At 49.9% G+C, this 18031-nt stretch overlaps 1 protein-coding gene across 1 annotated transcript in view; it reads left to right on the top strand.

Moving 5' to 3' along the window:
• Window positions 1-12308, top strand: part of GRB10 (growth factor receptor bound protein 10) — a 98477-nt gene extending 86169 nt beyond the window's left edge. The window contains exons 14-17 of the mRNA XM_045564735.1: window positions 638-704; window positions 926-1013; window positions 7076-7169; window positions 9305-12308. Coding sequence (XP_045420691.1) covers window positions 638-704; window positions 926-1013; window positions 7076-7169; window positions 9305-9451 — 396 coding nt within the window. The 3' untranslated portion in view covers window positions 9452-12308. The remainder of the gene's footprint in view (window positions 1-637; window positions 705-925; window positions 1014-7075; window positions 7170-9304) is intronic.
• Window positions 12309-18031: the final 5723 nt, after the last annotated feature.

The following is an 18031-nucleotide window of genomic DNA, read 5'->3' as shown; positions in this document are numbered from 1 at the left end:
ACTTCTGGGCACCCCCACGTCCTTCACCCAGCCGTGCCCCGCTGCCTGCCTGTCCCCTGGGCTTTCATGGCAGGGACAGGGGAAGAGCGCTCTGTCCGCCCCAGCTCGCGTGTAGAACTGCTCCGCTGACGAATCGTCAGTTGTCTGTGGCGCACGCAGGGCCCAGGCGTGAGTGAGGCCTCCAGGCATCCACGCCGTGGCTCTGCCACTGAGAGCCTTGAGCCTCACAGTTCCATTCCCCCTGAGGGGCAGGCTTTAATCTCCAGATGGGAAGAATGTCACCCAGCTTCCAAATTCTCCTGGAACTTAAAGGCCACGTGGAAACCATGAGCCCAGGGCTCTGTCTGGGAAAGCATTCTCTGCACGGTAGCTTCAGAGGACGGGGAAGAAAGGAGGATGTCCCCAAGCACAGGGTTCCAGACGCCAGTGTTTAGAGAACTGCTTGAGTTAAATAGAAAAGCTCATGCATGTGTCAGGTTTACCCTAAGGTTTATCGGGATGTTCATGGCGTTTTCATCGTATGTCCTTTGTGTGGGAAACAAGCATCTCTACTGCAACACTGAGAGGGCCGCATCGGGTGACTTGTTGGGGTGTCAGTCTGTTGTCTTCAGCGCTAACGTGGGGATTTCTCTTGCAGAAGCGAAGCACGCGGATGAATGCCCTAGGTAGCCAAAGTCCCCTCCACCCTTCTACCCTAAGTACAGGTAAACGTGGTACGGTGCCTGATTTCTCTGTACCCAAAGAAAGCCAAATGGTCCCCAGCCCTCTGCCCTCCCCACGCTTCCCGAAGTTGCTCGAGCCCAGAGTGCACCACCAAAGGAGTAGCCGTGGGAGTGGGGCTCGGGGTTTATGAGAGTCCACTGTGCTGTCAGGGAACACCTGTGGAGGTGCCACCACCACACCCTCCTGTCCTCTTCCCCCGCAGTGATCCACAGGACACAGCACTGGTTTCACGGGAGGATTTCCAGGGAGGAATCCCACAGGATCATTAAGCAGCAAGGGCTCGTGGATGGGTAAGGACCACCGCTGATGAGAGCTGCCGTGTGCCGAGGTTTCATTGTGCTGGGTGCATATTCTGTGCATGTCCTCAGACCTCCTTACGGGATAGGCGGTAGTTTTATCCTCATTTTAAAGAGGAGAAAACGTAGGGTCAGAAGATAAGTGGGGTGCAGGGCTTGCCTGGCCAGTACGGGGCAGAAAAGGCTTCTAATCCATGTCTGTACAGACGGTATCTAGAATTATCCTCTAACTCATAGATGAAACCTGAGCAAATGAAGAATACTAGCTAGTTGTTTTGCCTTTATAAGAAGGCGAGCAAATCAAAGAAAAACATTTTTGCCTGCACCTTTTGATTTGTGCTCTGTATCAGGTAGCTTTTGCTCAGAACAAACAGCCCCAAACCTTAGTGGCTTCAACAACAAAGGTGTGTTGTTATCTCCCAGCTGTGGCTGGTTGGCCTTTCTCACCTGCGCCAGTGGCTGGGGCTGGGCAGTCCAGGGCTGCTTCCTGCGTGTGTCTGACGGGCGGCATGGGCTGTTGGCAGCGGTGACGGGTGCCTGGGCGGGCATGTGTTCACAGCAGGCTGTCGGGGGGCTCCCGGGAGCAGCAAGAGAGGTCAGACTCCAGCACACAGCACAGGACTTCTCTCTCCTTGTGTCACATTTGCTGCTGTCCCCACTGGCCGCCGCAGATCCCAGGCCATGCCCAGCATGCCTCTTGAAAGGGAGCGCCCAGGGTGTGGATGCAGCAGGCACGCGGGGGCAGCTGCAGGCTGCCGACACTGCAGGGCGAGCGGGCCCTGTGGGTTCCACGCTCCCAGGAGGCACAAGCTGGCTCTCCCTGAGCGGGTTAGGTGCCCTGGTCCCTTTCCTTGTGGGAGCCACCCCACACAGCTCTGTCTGCTCAAAAAACAGGTTCTTGGAAGCTGCTAAATTCAAAGAACAATCCTTTTGTCCTGAATCTTACAAAAAGTTTTATTATGGAAATTTTCAAAGTTAGTGAGACAGAAGAGAATAGTGAGCCCAATTTGCCCACTGCTGGCTTCCACAGTTTGCTGATCTGCTTCATCTCTTCCCCCTCCCACGATTCCTTCTCCTTTATCTGCTCCTCACCCTCCTCCTCCTCCTCCTCCTCCTCCTCCTCCTCCTCCTCCTCCTCCTCCTCCTTCTATTATAAAGGAAATCCCAGGTATCCAAATTTTTACCAGTAAATATCTCAGTGTGTGTCTCTAAAAAATAAAGACCCTTTTGTCTAGATATAACTATAATATCATTATTACATTTAACAAAATAAACAAAAATTCCTTACTATCATCTAAAAGCCAATCCATGGTCAAATTTCCCTGGTTGTCACCCAGAAAGTCCTTTACATTAAATTCAGTTTATTTAAATCAGAATTCACAAGTTCTGTCGGGTTAGCGTACTGTGTCACTACAGTCTCCAGGAGTCCAGAATAGTCAGTCTCTCCTTCTGCTCCCCTTTTCTGTTTTTCCTATCCTTTGTTTGTTGAAGAAGCTCCTTGTCATTTGCTGATCACATACGTGTCTTTTCTTTTTATGTGTTCCTCTGTCTCCCTTATTCCTGGAAATCGGTAGTCAGAGGTGTGATTAGATGCAGATTCATCCCCCCTGCCCAGGCCCCTGTTTCTTGAGGGGTTCCCGAGACAGCGTCGTCTGTTCCCCCCTGCGTGAGCTGACATTCTTTCCCCGTCTCCCAGGAAAGGTAGCTAAATGCTACATCACCCTCTGCTTGTCAGTTCTCAGAATAATGTTGGTCGGTGTCTGCCACCCTCCACTACTGACAAATGAGGAATGTTTGGGTTTGTTTAGTTGATTTTGCTTTTGTTTAAACTATCACTATGAATGTAGATTTTTATGTGTTTGATTTATTTTAGTCAAAACTTGTTTTTCTTCTTGATGCTCTGTTTGCCCCTCGTTGGCCAGTGGTCTTTCAAGTCGGTTCCTGAGTCCTTGGACCCAGCTGGACAGTGTTTGATTCCATGTGTGACAAGATGGCTTAGGCTTAAGTGACACGTTTCTCCTAGGAGCTCTGATTCTTCCCAGTGGCAGATGGCGTCTGGAGACCACAGTCTTCGGATCTTTTCGGTGGAAAGAGCTAGGACCTGGTCTTCGTTAAACCAAAGAAGAAATATTATAGGTTCATGATGATGTTGCCAATTCAGATTTGAGATTACAGCGTTTTTGTTTCTTTGATTTTGTTGTATTTCTTTTCTCTTACTCTGTTACTAATGGCATTAACTTAATTATTTATTCATACATATGTATGTGTGTGTGTATGCACACAGATATATGTAACAGACATATATAACGTCTTGAAAGTATTAATACTGATATTTATTCAGTAGGACTCCTAAATTGAAATTTCTTTGCAGTCCATTTAATCCTTAAGGAATATTCCAGGCAGGTTACCTTAAAATACTGTGCTTGAAGCCACTTAAAATAATTCTTCTCTGTGGCTCTGTCACCAAACTGTTATGTAGGCAGGCTTTGTTTCAGTGCATGTGTAGTGTTTGTGAGCAGATCTGGTTATTTTCTGTTTGGTTGAATGCTGCTTTTTAAATTATGGAAATCATTTCCGTGGTATAAAATCAGGCACATTCTATGTGGACAACTGTGCCTCTGCACCCCCGAGACAGGTTTATTAGTGTTTGTTTATCTTTCTATCATTTCTTTTTAAACACATAAGCAAAATGTATTTGTTTTCATATTCCTTAAACGAAGGTAGCGCCCCGAGCAGCACGCGGCACTCCCCGCTAACCCGCGTCCTGAGGGCCGCCCAGGTGCACGCGGAGGGCCCGTGCGCTGCATTTCCACTCCTGGCTTCTCTTTGATGTAGACGGAACATCTTCCCTTTCAGCTGACCCCTGCTCAAGGGACCCTTGGCCTGTTTCCAGGCTTATGTCATGATAAACAGTGCTGCGTCATTCCATGATTTTGCTTGTGCACCTTTGCTGGTGAGATCTTGCACGTGGGCTTGTCAGTGGAAGGCTCAGGCTCGTGCACTGCCGTGAAATGCAGCCCGTTGCCCGCGGCAGGGTCTGTGCCACGTGGTCGCCCCCTCGGAGATTAGCCAGAGAGACTGTGTCCTGCAGCCTCGTCCCCCCGAGAGTACAGCTGCGCCCTGCGTGTCTCTCAGACAGGGGCCTGAGTCTCTTGCCGTGTGTTTAAGGCTGTTTGTGTTTCTTTGTCTTCGGGCAGTTCTGAACCATCTGTTTATATCTTTTGCCCACTTTTCTAATCTGTTTTTTAAAGTTTCAAGCTCTTTTGTGTTTTCCACTCCTGAATCATAAAGGGATCCATTCGTGTTTGTTCTAGTGCTTCAGTATTCCGTTTCTGCCTCTCTCCTTCCTTCCTTCCTTCCTTCCTTCCTTCTTCCATTCTTCCTTTTTTCTTTCTTCCTTCGCTGTTTATTCATTTTTGGTTGTAATTTTGTTTTTCTTTTGATCCCAGATGCGTTCAGAATTTATTTATCCTTACGTACTCTATAAAGAGTGGGTCTAATTTTATTTTGTTTCACATGTGGCTGTAAAATTGTTCCCGGAGTACATACCTGAGATTTCAGCTTTATCACAGAGCAGTCTTTTTTAAAGCACTAAAAATGACTTTTCCCCTAGCTATAAAAAGGTATTCTTTTCTCTAAAGTTTCTTTCCTTTTCTAAGAAAAGAAAAGCCTAACATTTGAAATTTCTTTCTGTGACATTTTTGAGTTATGGAGGTGGGGGGTGTTCCTGGGGCTTCTACTACAGCCGTACCCACTGCTGGCCCTGAGCCGCGTCACAGGGGCCTCAGGGTGTCCCTGTCCACCGTGCGTCCGTGGAGTGCATCCCCAGGAAGCTGAGCTGGTCTGCCTCCCAGGCCACATCCTTCTGTCGGAGAAGCAGGGGTTCTGCAGGAGGCTTACTTTGGTCCTGTGCCAGTAAGTGTCCTGCCCAGGACAGGGACGATACATCTGCATCCCTGAGGAGCGGAAATGTCCAAATCTCATGGAAGGGTGTGAGGGGCATGTGCACTTTGAGGAAGCTTCCTGAGTGATGCTAGAGAAGGCCCATCCTGGCCACTGTGAGTTAAGAGGGCCACCCCTGGCGGGGGGTGTGGGTGCAGGGTGCACTGCAGATTAGCACAGCCCAGCCAAGTGAATTGTAAGGCAGCCCTTTTTTCCGCCCGCCCCCCAATGTTTGTCTTTCAGCTTTTCCTAGAGTGGAATCCCAGTTGGCTAGGCTTCCATCTTTCCAGATTGATTGTAAGGAGATAGGAACATCACCTCTGTTACCTTTCTTCCCCCAAATACACCCTGCTGGTGGGATCTGTCTTATTTATAAGCAGAAGTTTCTCAGTGCCCCCCCTGGAACTGTCATTGTCCCTAAGGCTGTCATTTCCAGCTTCCACGTTAGGCTGCTGGAGTGCTAACTTAACACAAAAATACAGATAACGGAACCACTTCAGGTGTTGTCACACGAGCAGCTCATTGTCCCCTAATTCCTAGGTTGAGGGAGGAAATGTGTTCCAAAACAAGGTAAATTAAATAATCCGTTTCTGATCTTTACTGATCGCTGCAGAGATGATGGAGGCCAGCCAATTTAGAGGGTCAAACAGTAAAAACAACCTCGGTGAAAGGCAAGATTCTTGGCAGGTTACACAACAGTATTTCCTGTAGCTTCAGTCTCAGATGGTATATAGAGTTAGAAAGAGAGCGGGCAGGGCAAGAAAGAAAGGGGCATCAGAGCCTGAATAAACCTGGGAAGTGTCCCTGAAATCCCTAATGTCCAGCTCCCCCCCCTGCCCGTGCAAGTGACCGTGTGTGCACGTGTGTGTGTGCACGTGTGTGTGCACGTGTGTGTGTGTGCACATGTGTGTGCACTCACGCCCCCACCAGCCTGCACAGAACTCGCTGCTTACCTTCCCGTCTTGCCGCCCACAGCCCATCCCAGGACCTGTCCTTTTCAAGGACAAATCTAGCTGTCATCCCCTCTGCCAAACACCCTCCAGTGGCTCCCGCTCCCACACCCTGCCGTGCGCGCTCACAGTGCTCTCCCCCGGCCCCCCTGCTGCCCGTGTGCGGCCCTCTGTCTGCACACCACACACCCCCTGTGGGGAGAAACCAGTGGTCCCAGTTGCATCTTTTGTGGGAAAGAACTTCTTAGACCTAAAATACCCTGCTGTCCCAGCATGTTTTCCTAACCTTGACATCTGTTACGAGCAGAAGCCGGTCTTGTGGAGTGCGCCCCGCTCTGGGCAAGACGGCGTACTCGCGGTTACATTCAGGGTATGCATTTCGGGCAGCACCACCCCAGAAAAGTGACGTCATCTCATCTTCAGCCTGTCCTCTCAGGAGCCCCTCAAGGTCAATTTGTCTCATTCCTGGAGGTGTTAATTTGAATACTTGATGAAGATGGTATCGACCAGTAAAACTACTATTTTTCCCTTTGTAATAAATATTAGGAGTACGATACTTTAAAACTAGAAAATATTAATATTCTGTTTCCCATCCAGCTTTCATTTGCTAGTTTTAGCTTTCATTGATCTTCCTCTTAATTACTGCCAAGGGTCATTTCTAATGCATCATTCCTTCATTTATTTGGCTTGGCACTGTCCTCTAAGGAAGAAGAGCTTTCCCTTCTCCCCTGTTAATTTACTTGCTCATTTACTTATAAATACCAGCATGGACTCGTGGCTTCCCGTTTTACGCGTTATAATCCGTTACTTCTGTGCTTCATTTTGCTGCCCAGATTTAGCCAGCCTGCCTCCTGTATCTTTTTGACATGTCCCTATTATTCTTTGAGCACTTCCTGACTCTCTGGCACAAAACGTTCCGGCTTCGTCCTGTAGTTTCCCTTCCTTGGCCCGGGAGTGAGGCATATCCCCAAGGAGTCCTGGTTTCTTTCAATGGAGAGTGACAATTTGAGTCTGCTGTTGCCACTAGAGGCCATTCAGATACCAAAACTCTAAAGCTTCAAGGCCGCAAGCCCGTCCTGTCACACGGGCTAGGGAGTGTGCGTGTGTGCGCGTGTGTACTGGATTTAAAGAAATTTTAGCAATCAATTATTTTCCATTCCCCAGGCTTTTTCTCCTCCGTGACAGCCAGAGTAATCCAAAGGCGTTTGTACTCACACTGTGTCATCACCAGAAAATTAAAAATTTCCAGATCTTACCTGTAAGTATTGGTATTTTCAGACCCACCCTTATGGTTTTGTTTTCTGGTTTCATTCTTAGTGCAATTTTCAAGCTCTAAGCTAGCAAGACTATAGGTTGATAAATATCAAACGGTTTCAAGCTCACAGGTGAGAAACTTTCAAGAGTTTCTTTAGAGGTTTGTTCTTTGACATTGGAACCACGTTTCCCTAGAATGCAGTGAAAGTGCTGCCAGGGTGCTGAGCCTCCCTCCCACCCCAGTGGCCACTGCAGCAGCCCCTGACAGGGCAGGCCAAGGGCAGAGGACAGGTACGGGGAGGAGGACAGTGGTGGAGGGTCACAGTGGCCGTGCACACCTGCGGTCACGAAGATGGGGGTTGTGACTGGTGGCCACTCGAGTCAAAGGGCTTTTCTGGCGTGTGCTGGTGTGTTCTGGGCTGCCACAGCAGTTGTGGGAAAACTGCCTCGGTCAGGTGGGGCCCCAGAGAGAAGTTGTGTCCCTCCTTCCATGTGGTCCTTGGATCAAAAGACAGGTTCTACCTTTGAACAATTCCAGAAACATCGTTACAGATTACATTAGCACCACTTTTTTCACAGAGCAATTATCGTTAGATATGTCTAATGCACGCTTGACTCGCCCTGCAGCGTGCTGAAGTTCAAATTCCAGTTTGCGATTTGAGTGTTACGTCAGCACCACCAAGAACTCACAGATTAGTTGGGCATATGAAACACAGAGTGAATTGCAAAGGTTTTACATAATGAATTGATAAACTGCAGGTAATGATAACGTCCATGAGATGTTCCCTGTGAAACCCAAACCCAGGAAATAATATGCCAAAAGAGGGTGGCCAGAGCGTTTCCTCTCAGAGACTCAGCCTGCACGTGGGCAAAGCAAAGGCTCTGAGAAGGCTTGACAGAGCGTCTGCTTCACGTAGGCGAACCTGGACTTTTCCAAGCTCGCCAGAGCCCCGGGACCTTTGGCCACGGTCTCAAGATTCATGTAACGACAGGATGCTGTGGACCAGCACAGCACGGGGCGGGGGCGGATCTGGGAAGGCCTTTGTGGGCTGGGAAAGCAGCCACACGCTTCCTGCCATGCTCCCCACTCTGTTCACCGCCCTGACCTGAGAGGCGAGGAAGACGAGGCCAGGGGCTTTCAGCCGCTCGCCCTGCTCCACTCGAAGGGAAAGGAGCAGCTTCTGGGGTCGAGCCCAGGCTCCCCCAGCTCCGCCTCGCACCACATGCAAACACGGGAAAGTGCATTCACAGTCCTCTTTGATTTTCCACTGCACTGTATCATTGACTCACGTTATAATTCTCTTAGCTTAAACAACAAAATAAAATGAAAAGGTATTTCATGGGGTACAGAGTATGTAATGCCATTCTCCCAAATAACCCCAAATCCTGTAAGTAACAGAGGAACAGTAACTTGGGACTTAAGCTACAACCTTGCAGCCTCTGTGGGTGAAAACAGGCTGGGGTTGCTGTTAGCTCTAGCCGTGGCCCTGGAGTTAAGGAGCGGCTCCAAGTTGAACAGTCAGCTACGGTTTGAAGCTGACCTGCCCCACGTGAACGGGCAGCGTGGCTTTCTCGTTCTGCACTGCGCTGAGTCACTGAATTTAAGCTCACTGAGTTACAATAGATGTTAGGAGTGTTGTTCTCTCTGAGGGACACTATGGTGTTCCTCTGTTTCAAGAAAAACAGCTGCCGAATGTTCCAGTGCCTACGGACGTTGCTCTACCTGCATGATCTTATTAATCCCTTACAGCGAAACGACAGTTGCTTCATCCTGGAGCACGTCGAACCTCAGGGCTGTAAGGAGGTGGCCTGAGGTCACCCAGTGAGGGCCCAGGTCCACGAGCCCTTTGTAGGGTGTGCCCTGCGCGGCGGGGACTGAGCAGTTAGCTAGTCAGCGTACTTCTCATGAGATGGGGAGACCCCAGGACACCCTCAGGGCCAGGGCAGCCAGACATCTCCGTCGCTCAGGGACGTGGCAGCCCCCAGCGCAAACACGCCACTCCCCAGCCTTCCAGCCCCCTGCACCTACTGGCCCACCTTGCTGGCTCGTGTGTGTCCCTCAAGAATCAAACCGTGGGTCCTGCTTTGTTCCCTGAGGTCATGACCTCTAACTTGGTAAGTGTTCTTGTGTCTCTCCAGTGTGAGGACGACGGGCAGACGTTCTTCACCCTGGATGACGGGAACACCAAATTTTCTGACCTGATCCAGCTGGTCGACTTTTACCAGCTGAACAAAGGAGTCCTGCCTTGCAAACTCAAGCACCACTGCATCCGAGTGGCCTTATGACCTCAGATGTGCCCTTGGCCGAAGACTGGAGGAAGTTAACACTGGAATGAAGAAGAGGTCTGTATGTTGGTTAAGAATACACGTCTGTTCTGCACCTTGAGACTCGGAGTGAGATGGGTTCATTCGGTGCCAACCGACCAAGATTGACTAGTTTGTTGGACTTAACGACAATTTGCTGCTGCGAATCCAGCAGGATCGCCCCCTCCCCTCTGTGTCGGCCAAATCAGGGAGGGCATGAAAGATCCAGCGCAAATTTGAGAATTAAACTGGAATGATCATCTTGGCTGGGCCACTTACGAAGAAGAACCGGAAAGAAGTGATTGGAAATGAACTCTTGCCCTGGAATAATCTTGACAATTAAAACTGATATGTTTACTTTTTTTGTATTGATCACTTTTTTGCACTCCTTTGTTTTCAATCTTATATTCAGCCTATGGTATGAGGGGATGCGGCTTTTCAACTCACGTAGGACATAAAGAGTTTCAAATGGGCAGACTTCAGACTGCACTTGGGCCCCCAGTGTGTCCAGAGGGTAACCCACACCCTCTGCCCGTCGCCAGTGTGGATTCAGCTCCCAAATAACAAACCACCCCAGCCCTTCCCAGTATACTTGAAAAGCTTTTTTGTTAAAATAAAAAGTGTCAACCGTGGTAGGCATTTGGCATGTTTTGTGGACTCAGTCAAGCAACCAGAGTCTATTACTCACTTCTCTATACTCAGATGTCAGATCCTCTTGTTCCTAGCGTGTGTTGTTCTCCACAGTGCAGGAGACTTTATTTCTCTGGAACATTCAGTGTTCCCCAACCCAGCGGGGCTGAGCGACCTCGCCTATACAGTGCTGTAGGCCAGCCTTCTTGAGACACACCTGGCACCCACCGTCTGCCGGCGGTGGGTGCCGCGCAGCCCACTGGGGCACCTTCAGCCTTGCGTGTCCACGGCCTCCAGCCTGCTCTAGAACGATCCCGCGTCCCCCTGCTGCAGTGGCGTGAGTCGTTTCACGCTGACGTCCCTCGGGGGATTAAAGGATCTGAAAAGAAAAGGGCACCTGGTTGGCTTCCTGCTGTGTCCCGTGGGTTTCCATGGTGATAAAGACACGGAAACACCGCAGAGGGCACAGGCGCAGGCTGACACTTAAAGATCTTTGCCTGAGGAGCTCCGTCCTGCCGCAGAGCCCACAGGCCGCGAGCACGGGCAGCCCGAGGCTCCTCCGCCGGCCTGGGGTCAGAAGTACCTCGGTGGCCGTGGACATTGGAGCTCTTAGCAACACCACGCTCGCTTCCTGCTCCGGGAGATGAGTGAGACGGTGGCTTGACTTGCCACCTGGTCCCCTCCGCCCCCGGGCGGCACCCTTTGCCACGTCCCCTTAGCTGAGTTATCAGGCGCGAGAGTGGCCGTTTCTTTGCCATTGACCCCTGCAAAGCAGAAAGGACTCCCTTGACAAGCATACAGACTACTGTGCTGAGCAAAATTATTTCCTTTTCCGAGACAACACCTGACTGGCTCCTCCGACCTGCGCTGGCCACTAGCTTGCCCCAGTGAGACCCACTGGCGTGCTCCCTAAGGAGCGGCAGCCCCCGGCGCCTCGGTCGCCCTGCAGCTCAGGGCAGACGCGGAGGGGCCCCGGCGAGGCGCGTCAGCCGGGAGCCAGTCGCCGGTGTGGCAACTCTGTATTGTAGTGCGCAGACCACACTAGTCGTTTTCCATGAAATGTCTGCTTATACAAGTGAAGAGTTTTCTAGCGAAACATGTTCTTAGCCGTAAACGCGCAGTTGCATTTTCTTCCTTTCCCAGCCAGTTAACCTTGCGAACAATTGACAGTGCGGTAATTCTCAAGCTCATCCCCGGCAGCGCGACCCCGCCGAACCTCACTGTAGGGACAGACGCTTCAGTTAGGCCGCGATACCTTTGCTCTCTCACTGGTTCGAGGTAAAACCTTTAAAGGAAAAACAGCTCTAGGACTTCTCTTGTTTACGTAGCCCAGTGCCACCAGTGCGTAACCCCTCGCGCCCCTCTCCGGTAGACAGCTAGTATCTGCAGTATTTCGTATTTATAAATATGCGTTTTATTTAAAAGGAGAACAAAAGCTTGACTCTGATTCGCAGTTTTGTATGTAGCTGGTTTGACATAGTCTTTTGTACTTTCCCAGCGAAGCGAATTGTTGGAGAATGTAAACCGCCCTGCGCGGTGCAGACTTCTGCGGCCCCGGCCTCGAGCTGGGGTCTGGCGATTCCACCTGAGAACGAGAAGTCCCGCAAACCAGGGCCGGACGGACAGTGACTTTTATTTTTGTATTTAATTGACATGAATGTAAAGGGGACAGCTCAGGGTTGTTTTGGAGCCTGTTGACTATGTATCTCTGCCTGTGACTTTCCTTTCTAAATGAAAACTCCGTGTAGCAACCGGGACAAAGTTGAGAAGGAAAACGCCAAATGCTTTGGTTATTAGAGTTTAATAGGTAAGCTCTGTTACATTAGGTGTTAGAGTTCCAGAACACTTTTTTTGTTGTTGTTGTTTGCTAAACTTTGAAGAAACATGTGCCTCAGCCTAGATGTTTGTCTTCTCTGCACTTAATACCTGACAGTGTGACCGCCTCTCCAGGGGCGGGGCTAGCTGGTGACAGATGTGTGATGTCACCGTGCAAACCGCAGTGACCATACATGGCCTGGCGTGGAAGCGTGTTCAGGGAATGCAGACGGTATTAAGAGACAAAACCTTTATTCCGCGTGCTTTGCTTCATTCTGTACATAGCTCCTTGGCTCGTGAACCTAATTGTAAACTTTCAGGTATTTTTGTACAAATAAGGGACTGATGTTCTGTTTCTTGTAACTAGAAATAAACATGAATACTGTGTTCTTCATTTCCTGTGGCTTGTAATGTTTGTGTGTATATTTTAAGTCACTCTGGCTGGTCCTTCACTAAAAACCTTTGAAAATGACTCAGAGTATTAAAAACGCACTTCTTACCTCGAGTTAGAAACCAGCCCCAGGAATGGATAGCCATAGGGACGAGTCACGCACAGGCTTGCTCGGCCCTGGCGCTCTGAGTCGGTGCCAGGACGGTCGCAGCCTCCCGCCCCGCCCTGCCCGCCCGCCCGGCTCCCAGGCCGCAGCAGCCCTCGGCAGTAGTCCGATACCCGCGCGGGTTTACAGAGGCCCCAAGCAACTCAAACATTTACCTTTGACAAGCCCAACTGGCATTTTTTCTCCACTGCAGTGGAACAAGGAAAATGTCAAGAACCTGTGATTCTAGTCAAAAAGAAGTTGGCAGAAAGAGTGAGGGGTGGACGCCCACCATCACTGCGACCCGGGCCCTCACTGGGGACCCCCTGAAGGACCTGCTCACCCGACACCTGGGCCTGACATGCCATGTCCCGACTCCTCCCTGTCCCACCCCAGTCAGCCAGAGTATGTGCCGATTGTCACATGCCAGCCCCGTCTGCCACCAGGAGGGCCCTGTGGTGTTCGGAGCTCTCGGAATCTGAATCCTCAGTTTCTGGTAGGCCAGAAGGCAGGCAGCCTTCAGGGATGAACCACTTGGGAAGCCACGGTCTACACCAGCCTCTCTAACACTACACATCCTTGACAAGGAGAGCCCAGGGTGGGCGAGGAGCCGCGGGCCGGCGTCTGTTACGGTGGTGCCAAGTAAGATTACACAAGCGTCACACAGACCAGCCGGTGGCATTCAAAGGGGCACTCACAGCCCAACGTTGACTTTGGTCTCGCTGCCTCTGTTGCGTTCTTAATTGGTTTTTACAACATATTTTGGGTGACTAGTAAAATTATGGGATTTTTTTTTTTAAATAAAAGCTTTAGTTTGTTAAACGTGAAAATATTCTACAACTTCTGGTTTCAGAATGGTAATCAGTCTTGCCCCTTTTCGTCCTGGAAGTCACACAGCAGTCATAAAAAGGGGGAAACGATGAATACCCGTCTTAAGACAGTGGGGCCATCTGCCGTCCCCGGCCACACGCCCGGGACCTGCCCAGCGGGCCTGTGCAGACCTGCCAGGGCCCGGAGACAAAGGGGTGCATGAGCGCAGGCCCCCACGGGCCACGCAGGGCACTGAGGCTCCTTCTAGGGAATAGAACAGGCACCAGGGCTAACCTCGGGGACACGGCGTGCACTCTCTCGTCTCCAGCCTTGGCTACAGAGCAAAGTTTTGTTTGATTTCTGGGGGTGTTTCTTGCATCACATTTAAATGCAATGCACTTTTTGATCTTTTTTTAAAAAACAATCCTGTGGGGAAGGGGGGGTCCCTTTAACTGCCTCTCATAACATGTGCTTCCTCTGGCATTTGACTCTGTGTTGCCACCGCAGTCCCAGGGCGTTTCCCTGGGCCGCTCTCATGCCACTCTCACACGACGTCACGACCAGGGTGGCTCCGTTTCCCACCTTGCCCTTTGGACCCACACAGCTTTTCTTTGTATGGTCCCTGAGCCCTTGTGGCTCTGCTTTGAGCTCTTATGAAGGGCTTGCTTGGTGGCATTTTTATTTTTAAATTCATAACATAATGTTAGGTTGAGATTTTAATCTGCTCATGGCAGTGTTTTTCTAATGAATGCTCTCTACTGCCATCATTTTAAAATTTATTTTCTCCTTTTATTTTGGGTCACCGCCATAGAAGATGGACGACCAGTGCTGGTTCTTTGAAGAAGGTGAATTTTTCTTGGACTAGCCATTTACAGGAAGTTTGTATAGGGACGATGACAAGGGCTGTTCGATGCTAGCAGGACAAAAAAAAAAAAAAAATTAAACCTCTTATGTCCAAGGGCTGAGTATGAGAATTCCAAGAACTTGGCAACATAAGCCTTTGCAACTGATCATGGAACTAACTGGTCTCCCTGCCTGTGGTCATATCACCTTCACATTCAACCTTCTCTCTCTCACCTTCCAGATGAGTCTCCTGAAATGACGTCTCATTAGTTTACAACAGAACCACATTTTCCCCTTGCTTGTTCTAATGCAAATAAGATGTCATTTTGGGTAACTACAAAGATTTACTATTTGAAATAAAAGTTATGGTAGATTATCTTGGAAAATAAAAAACACTCCGTGCTAACGGCATCCTCACGCGTGCACGGATGTCTGAGAGCCAGTGGGAGGGCGAAGGCGAGCAGAGCCCTGCTGGGAGAGTCACCTGGAGGGTGTGGGAAGGATGAATGTGAGGGCCATGTGACCACAGGCAGGCAGAGAGTGTGTGGCCTTAGCCTAAGTGTGTTCTGCCCAATACACTATCCCTCATCAGATGCGACTATTTTTAATTATAAAATGAGAAGTCAGTCCCTCATTTGCACCAGCCACATGCCGGGTTCTCAGTAGCCACGTATTGGTAGCAGCTACCTTACTGGAGGGTGCACATTGAGAACACTGCCATCATCGGGGATGGTTCTGTGGGGCAGTCCTGGGCTGGGGCAGGTAACGAGAGCCGCGATGGCAGGGGCACAGGGGTGAAGGGAATGAGGAGGGCTTTGTTTGAGAATCAGTCTTCCTGTGTCCGGTGGATGCTCCCAATTGCCAAAGCTCGGCTCCAGGTTCCAGGCTGGGATGGCCTCCACCTCCGTCTCATCCCACAGGTAAGACACGAATTTCACGACAGAATGAACAACAGCCCTCTGTCTTCTGGCTTTGGTCTGCCTTGCTTTCTGATCATGGCGGGATGCCAGTGCCTTTGCATCACGGATGTGTGTTGTACACAAAACTCAACTATGTCTGCCTAGCCACCCCCCCATCCCCGTAAGAAAAGGGTGCTTCCCAACCAGATATGTTCTGGAGTGAGCTAGAAGTAGCAAAGGTGAATTTCATGCTTCTCAAGTTAGCTGCCATTACTGGGAGCATACTGTCATTTGGACATCCCCCCAGATCAAGCGTAACGTTACTGTTTGCGCATGAGGCGCGTAAGTTCGCACAAGGCCCCTAAGCAGAAACTTCATGTGGGGTACATCCGAAGACACAGCCCCCTTTTGCTGCAGGAGTAAGAATTGTCTGTGCAGGACTTCTCCAGAGATGGACAGTTTTGCCCTGGGCAATTACATTTAAAACAGGGATCATTCTACATGATCCAAAACTAATCTTGACAAGGCATGGTAGGTGTTTCTGTTTCTGAGTTAAGGAGGGCCATGGTGACAGAGCACAGTTTAGGATTCACCCAGCCAGCCGCTTTCAAGATTGTGCAATTCTTGGCATATATATATATATATATATTTTTTTTTTTTTTGGCTTGAACAACAAGCTATTTATTGTTTCAAATATAACATAGTTTAGAGGTAGGGCAGGTGTCATGTGCATTACACAGAGTTCCAATTCCTCTTCTCTGTCACACTCCTGGATTTGTCCTGCTCTGTGTGCACTGGCAGCCAATCCAGGCTAGGGGTGAGGTGGCCACAGCAGTGTGGCCATCACATCAGACATCGCAGCATCCAACGGAAGAAAGAGAACCGTTTCTTCCTACATCTCTTTCTTAGAAGAAAGGAAACTTTTCTCAGAAGTTCCTCAGCAGACATATTGCCCAGAATTGGGTCACATGTCCATTCGAAAAGGTATCACTGGGAAGGCGAAGGAGATGTCTTTGTTTGGTTTAGACTAGTCAGGATCTGCTGCTAGTGTTGGGAATGGTGTCGCCATAGCTGAGTCTCATGCAGGAGGAGTGAACAGCTGAAAAAAAGTGAATTCTATAAGTAAAGGAAAATGGGGTGAGGGCAGATGTTTGGTGGGTAACAATGTCTACTACACAGGATTGGGTCAGAGTTCAGAGGGCAAGGCTGGGCAGCAATGTCAAAGCTATGAAAGTTCAGATAGATTGAGTAGTGAAAGTGCCCATGGGATCGGGGCGTTCCTAGCTCATTTCTCACAGTGGAAACGGCAGCCTTCTAGCGTCTCTTCTCCTGAGACTTTTGGATGTGGCGTGAAGCAAAAGAACGGTATTTTATCAGGGAATGAAAATTGGAGGCCAAATGAAAAGATGTTTTTAGAGTCAGGAGTATGGTTCGCAGAGATAGGGAAACTTACGTAAAGGAAGGAAATGGAAAGAAACAAAGAGACGGAAATGACTGCATTGGGGGAAGAGGATGGAGCCTTCCTCCTCTGAGACAGGGATGAATGAGGCAACAGGAATTTAGATACGGCAGGGTTTATGCCCCACTATCCTCCTTGGGAAACAAAGGGAAAGTGAAAATAGGATCACAGTGGCTTAACCAAAAGGAGCTTTTCTTTTTGACGTAACAGAAAATGACAAAAGGTAGCTAGTCCAAGGTTGGTGCAAGAGCCGTGCAATGTCATCAATGTCCTAGATGCCTGTATTCCTCCCCTGCCATACTATGTGTGTGGCTTTGTCATCATGGGGACAACATGGCTGCTGACACTCCAGATATCATGTCTCAATTTCAAGAGGAAAGCACAGAGAAGGGTAAAGAAATGGCCTTGTTGGCATATTTTTTAATTGAAGGAAGGGGACTTGCATTATTTATTTTGTGTAGACCTTAAAATGTTATTACTATGTTTCTGCACTATTTCACTTTTACATAAAATATGATTGTACTGTACCATGCTTTATGGGCGGATTATGGTACTTTCTAGAGTAATTTTGAACATAGGCGATTTTCTTCCTCAGTGCTGATTGTATAGCTGAGCCCACCTGCAAGACTGGGGCCCCTGGGCTGTATCAAACTTGCTTTTCTAATGCTTTCTCTCCAAAATGAGTGCCTCCAATATGGTGCAGTGCAGAGACATTCCTGGCCTTACTCCAGGGTTCTGATTCAGTAAGTTGGGAAAGAGATTTTAGAGGCCATCAAGAGAACCAGGCCGGTGGCTTCCTCTGCCACGTGGTAGCAGTGTGACCTGGGGAATCCTTTAGCACACCTGTAAAAGCATGCTGTGGAGTCCTAGCAATGCACTGCAGCGCCCCGTACTCATCAGAGTCACCTGCAGGGCTCTGTGACCCTGCACATCCATCCCCAGGCCCTCCTAAGGCCTGTGGAATGGAAACCTTCGACTTGGGATTGAAAGCATTTCCTCGCAGAGCACCACAGGTGGACCAGACAATCCCCAGCTGCCCGTGAGCTCTAGGAGTTTACGATCCATGAATCTGCTTCGTCTTCATCTCTCCCCAGCCATCAGACTTTTAGCTTCTAAATGTAGTGACACTGGTAGCACGTGGTGGGAAAGGCTGGGCAGTGAACTCGAAAGTGCTCGCATTGCCCTCAGGGAGCATGTCAGCTGCACAGGGCACACCTGGGAAAGGTCCCTGGAGGACGCGGGCAGCCTCCAGCCCAGCTTGGCCCACGACGGGCTCCGTTTGAACACGGGGCGCTGTGGACGATTCCCAGGGGCGGAGGCGGCACAGCCCCTGCAGTCCCCCTGCCCGCCTGAGCTGCTGCCCCTTGTCCTTGTGCTCGCCCAGGTTCACGCAGCTGTCGCATGACAAAGCCAGGCCTGCACAGGTCTCCTGCTTCCCTGGGCTGGGTTCCTGCCACTGCCCGGCGTCCTGGCGCCCTGCAGCTGAGATCAGTATGTCACTGAAAGCTCGGCACTTGTCCACGAGGCGGAATGAGAAGGACGGGGAGAAGTGGCTTAAGGAGGAAGGACA

This window comes from Lemur catta, chromosome 11, assembly GCF_020740605.2.
Source record: "Lemur catta isolate mLemCat1 chromosome 11, mLemCat1.pri, whole genome shotgun sequence".
Classification (NCBI taxonomy): domain Eukaryota; kingdom Metazoa; phylum Chordata; class Mammalia; order Primates; family Lemuridae; genus Lemur; species Lemur catta.
This window is presented reverse-complemented; position numbering and strand designations above follow the sequence as displayed.